The following is a 5,479-nucleotide window of genomic DNA, read 5'->3' on the forward strand; positions in this document are numbered from 1 at the left end:
CACTAAGTCTCACACTGACCCTGATGTCATAGACATTTGGGATAAACCACTCAGGATTTCAGTGCTGAAGAATGCCTGTCCCCAGACAAATGAGACCAAGACCAAAGACTTGACTGCACAAAAAGCAACTAATTCTGCAGCAGTCTAATTCTGAAGAGTCTCCCAATCAGAAAAAAACAAGAGAAGATGAGAGGAAAGAGCGGTAAAAGCATGGTTTTCATATATTTAAACATTCAGATATATCTAGAACTGGACTTCATTACCGTGTCTTTGCGTGCACATTCTTTTGGCTTTTATAAGCACATTGTTTCTCTCAGCCCAAGCAAAAGGAAAAAGGTCGAAAGAAATATGTAGAGTAAAATAGAATTAAACGTAGGGGACATACTTCCTGTATTTATAACACAACACAAGCCAGATAAAATCAATGTAACCACCATCTATATATATATATATATATACATATATATATATATATCTGTGGTAACCACCTGCAACACTGTAAAAATAAACAAGATGGTTGCACAATGTGGTCTTGTTTTGCCCAAAACTACACAATCAAATGGGCATAATGAGACTTAAAAGCTGAAGTCTCTCTTCAGAATAAATATGATATCATAAACTTCACCCATTTGGAAGTATGAAAAGCTTGTTGAGCCAACTAACGGAAATTAGAACATTGGCGTTTGAAGATAAATGATTGAACTTGAACAGCGCCCCGTTCCCACGAAATGTAACTTCCGTGTGCACGTTCTCGCACGAAGCACATCGCGCGGCTCACAGAGCGAGGCGTTTAGGCAGCAGCGAGTCGTTTGTTTTCAGCTAGCTGATTTATGAAAGAAGACGAGTTTATTTTAGTGCTTTTACACTTGGGTAGCGCACTGATATCAAATTCAGATGGCTCGCATCCACCAAAGGTAACTTACTGCATACAGTTTATATTCTGTATATAATTAGTAACGTTGACGAAATTAGCTAGTTAACTGCTGCACGTTAGGTAACGTTAGCACTAATGGCCACAGAGCATTTATCACTGAGACCCCCGTGCCATTTCAGTGTTAATGTAGCTGAAGGTTGGAGGACGTTGTTGTTATCTACGTAACGAAACGATAAAGTGACATTTGCTGACTTCGAAAAGTACTACTTTATGTTTTCACGAAGAGTGTTAAAACTCGTGGGGTTTAGCTAACGCTATATACGAACCGTTAATGTTAGACGACAGAACTAATTGAGCTATCAAATCACTGAAACATCTAGGTTCGTGATGTCCTTAAATTTAGGGGAACAATCCACATGCTATTTGAGGCCTGCGTGTTGTGTGGTAGCATTTAGTGCGCACACATTTTGAGAAATAAGTACAGTTCTGTGCAAAACACGCTGACCTAAACCGACAGTGCATGTTGCTAAGTCATTTTGAACATGCATGAAAAATCGAACAATAAAAAAAGACCAAAACAAGATGAAGTTGGAACCCGAAGTCACCATGTTTATTTTTGAGAAAATGATTACAAAACTATGTTGATGTAATTTTACATTTGTATTATCTGGGAAGACGGATAATTGAGGAAGCAGTAAAGACTTGTCATCTTTTGTCCATAGCTCAGTGCATGGTGCTGTTTCTGCTCTGCTTTTCTTGGCAGCTTAAATGGTGGAATCCTCACAAATGTGTAATCGCTAACATCATAGCATTGCATACAATGTGCATTCTTCCCCTAAATTTAAAGGCACGCTATTCAGCAATTTCCTTTAAAAATGTTTTTGTATTATCAAGTGACAAAATGCAGCAAATCATATACATATAAAAAGTTGGAACCAGCACATGTTTGACATTTTGGATTGAAAATGTCTGAAATGATTATCTTCAGAACAGTTGGCAAACAGTTTTCTTTGTATGTGCTAATCATTTAATTGACTCGATTGCAGCTCTACACTTGATACTTCTGTCTACATTCAAGGATGATCACCTGCAACCAAAAGCCCTTTCTTCATCAGTTTTGTAATTCGTTCAACAATTATAAAATTGAAATCATGAACAATTTTCATAAAAATAGAAAACTAGGTGACTCAGGTTCTGATGAACATTTTGAGACTCCAGCAAAAAAGGCTTTTCATCCAGAAGCTTTGTCTCCAGATTCTGGATGTTTCATGGACTGCTGCATTCCCATTGCAAGACAAGATTCTGTTAACAGTGAAATAAAACAAACTGTGACATCTCAGCTACAGTTGGAGCATGTGGAATGTGGGTCCTCAGAACCAGGGGATAGTAATTTGACTGTGCCAAATCATTTGAAGTATGAAAAGGTCCTCTTTAATGTTGCACATGCCTTTGATGATGATGTCAATGACATTTTATGCCTCAATTTCTGTGGTACTTATTCTGCTAGTGGACCTTCTGACAATGTAGAGAGCTGCAAAACTCCAAGTAATAGCACGTTTCAGAGTAAGCATGTCTTCTGTCCCGCTGTGGCACTTAGGCAAGACTTGGACAGAGCAGATGGGCAAATGGTAGAAGAACAAGAGGATATGAAGAGGAAAAGGCACGTGAATGTAAAAGACATAGAGGAGGATAATCGCTATTCCTCTCTGTCTTACATAAAAGACTTTAAAACAGGAAAGGACCCCTCTTGGTCGTTGGACCCTCAGCTGTCTCAAGCTGTCTCTAGCCCCTTGTTCAGAATAGATAACTTTGAAGTGACAGAGGTTGAGTGCCAGCCTGAAAGATCTACTCACCCAGGGTGTCATAAACAAGCTGTGCTATCTGGACAGGGTGTTTCCTTCACAGTTAGTGATTTGGATCCTGTTGTCAGTGGGCCACTGTTAGAGTCTGTGAACTCTCCTGTTGAGCTTTTAGAAGGTGATGTGGAAGAGGTGTGGAATATCGGTTTCCCTATATTTGAATCTTCAGTGTGTCACAATGTCATTGTGAAGTTGAATTCTGATAGCGATCAGAGTAGGCAGGTATCAGAGAATGTGCATGGAAGTATTATTGACCCTAACCATGGGTGTCGACCCACACTTGGTGGGGAGGGAACCACCTTGGACATCAGCTATGAAGCTACGCTGCCTCTCCAAGTACAGGTAAGCTGTTACAGCTGGTGTGATGCGGTTCTACACACATGCAGTCATGTTTGTCTAGCTCGTTTTATACAGTACAGTATGCATATGCTCTGTTCACACACACATCCTCTGCATCTTCAAGGTGAAGTCCGTTGTAGTGGCTGTTGGTCAGCACCCTTCCAGCACTAAACAAGCTGCAGGAGCTCTGCCAAAGCAGACCAAGCCAAGCCTGAAGGAGACTGGAGTTTCTGTCAAATGTGTCAGCAGTGCCAGGAGTGGAAGGTACTGTGTTTTCATTCACCTCTAGGGGGAGCAGTATGGCCATATAAAACAGAATGTGGAAGTTTGTTTTATGTCTGGGTGGTTTTAGAGGGGACTTTGTTTATCATTGATAAAAGTATTATGTTTTTTTTTTTTTTTTTTTTACCTTTCTCACTTTCTGTGTCATCATACTCTATAGAACTATATTTGTTGAGTGTGTTTACAGAATGTAGTTAAGTGTGCTTATAAAGAGGGATATTGTACTTCCCAGGCCGATGGTTTTCGACAGTGAGCTGGACTTGGAGCGTGACAAACAGATGTATCTTCATTCAGTCGCCAGACACATGAATGAGAATGCAGGAGGTCAAGGTATGACCCTTAGCTCTACTAAGAGTCGTTAGAGAACTACACCAAGGCTGCCTTTTAATGGGGATTTTGTTTGGAGCAACGCAGAGCTTTGATGCAGTAGTAGAATACTGCTGGGTGAGTTATACAGGTTTCCTATAGGTCCTTGAAAGTTTGTGAATTTGAGGAAACTAAAGTAAGACTTTGAACATTTTTGTAAATAGACATAAATATACATGAGTCATTGAAAGTGCTTGAATTTATATGCTCTGATATCTGTATTTCCTTCTTCCATCCCACCTATTATGTTATTGGGTTTTCTGTCCCATACTCATGAATACGTTATCTTCAGAACCAAGGTCAATGTCTTGTTCTTAGGTGTTTTTTTATTTATTTATTTGGACATTCAAGGTCTAAAATATGTCTTACAATGTTTGGATTTGTAGGAGGCAGGCATTAAATTTGAGGGTGAAAACTGAGAAACTGATTCAGCCAGCAAGCATACAGACTCAATCATGGACAGCACTGTTCTGTCCAGGTCTAAATAATACAATCATTTTATAACCAATAGGTTAATGTCATTCTAACTTCCTAATGTTCTACATCCACATTTCTGGCCATTATTCAGTGTCATAGCCCTCATTTCACATGTGGTGGAATACTGAATTGGAAACACTAACGTTTGGTGGCTCGGTAAAACAACCACGTACCTCCGCTGTCACTCGTTTATTAGTATATCAGTAACTTTTCACAGTGAAGTTCCACTTCCTGTCCATTTGTCACACGGCTACGGAAACCCCACAGGACAATAGGCATTCACAAAAGTCGAAATTGGAATTAAATCATATCAAATACTCAGCAATGTTCCTCGACTTCAGTCTCCATCTGTTCCTATAGTATGAGTCTGCACAGTCTGGATGTAAACTACAACATAACTGTGAGGTGGTAATTGTAGTTATTTTTGAACCTGTTTTCAAAAAAGTGTATTTGTTTGTCCTGAAGATGTGACTGATGTTCCTGTGACTGAGCTCCTGAACCTGATGACCCGTGTGGCTGACCAGACACAAGGCACTAATGGCCCGCAGTGGCAGCATCCCTCTGACCTCACACGCAGGTACATCATTCTCATTGGATTTGTTTATAGTTATGAAGAGGTTTTGATTTAAAATAGTAATTAGACAGATGTGTTTGGACCTGTATAAAATGCGTGGCTTTGGATTTGTGCTTGCTTGTAGGAACTACCAAAGACGATTTGGAAACTTGATGCCAACAATGGCACTTCATGAATGGCAGGCAAAGAACCTGATCAATTACAAGCGCTTTGCCAGGGTCCCAAATTTTATTTTTTCTTAATAAAACTCAGCCTGTTCAACTTGCATTACAGTCGTCACCTTTTGTTAACGTTTGGAGAATAATGAAGCATACTTGTCAGCTTTATTCTGAGTCTACTTTGCTGTTTCTGCGTGTTGTGTTCAAGTATAGGCTGATAGAAGCGACCCCAGGGAGCCAGAATACACGAACTTATCATCATGGGTCCCATCTATTGAATAATGCAGGCCGTTAAAGTAACCCTGGCTCTACATATAGTGCAGCAGCCTGTCCCTATCCAGCCATCCAGAAGGCAGAGGTGTGTGGGTGTTGGGGGGAAGGCCTCGTGACACATGCTGTGCAGACTGCAGGGCACGTGTGCAGCCAAGCAGCTGCAGCAACTCGCTACACCTTCGTTTTCACCCTCTAGAGTCACAAGCAGATTCTCAGCAGTGAAGAAGCTGTTTGTGTTTATCTGTCATGCCTCACAGTTCTGTGGCTGTGTTGGGTT

General features: G+C 40.5%; 1 protein-coding gene across 2 annotated transcripts; it reads left to right on the top strand.

Annotated features, from left to right (window-relative positions):
• The first annotated feature begins 716 nt into the window (after positions 1 to 716).
• On the top strand, positions 717 to 5,038 carry LOC124072039 (S100P-binding protein-like). 2 transcript variants are annotated; one of them, XM_046413162.1, is made up of 6 exons: positions 717 to 914; positions 2,472 to 3,075; positions 3,197 to 3,336; positions 3,587 to 3,684; positions 4,663 to 4,774; positions 4,896 to 5,038. In XM_046413162.1, exons 1-6 carry the CDS (start codon positions 895 to 897, stop codon positions 5,011 to 5,013), a joined length of 1,092 nt encoding a protein of 363 aa, XP_046269118.1. In that variant the 5' UTR covers positions 717 to 894; the 3' UTR covers positions 5,014 to 5,038. The 2 variants fall into 2 exon arrangements, with proteins under 2 accessions (XP_046269118.1, XP_046269117.1); XM_046413161.1 differs by having other exon boundaries at positions 718 to 914; positions 1,921 to 3,075.
• The last annotated feature ends 441 nt before the right edge of the window (positions 5,039 to 5,479 follow it).

Source organism: Scatophagus argus, chromosome 15, assembly GCF_020382885.2.
Source record: "Scatophagus argus isolate fScaArg1 chromosome 15, fScaArg1.pri, whole genome shotgun sequence".
In the NCBI taxonomy this organism is placed as follows: Eukaryota; Metazoa; Chordata; class Actinopteri; family Scatophagidae; genus Scatophagus; species Scatophagus argus.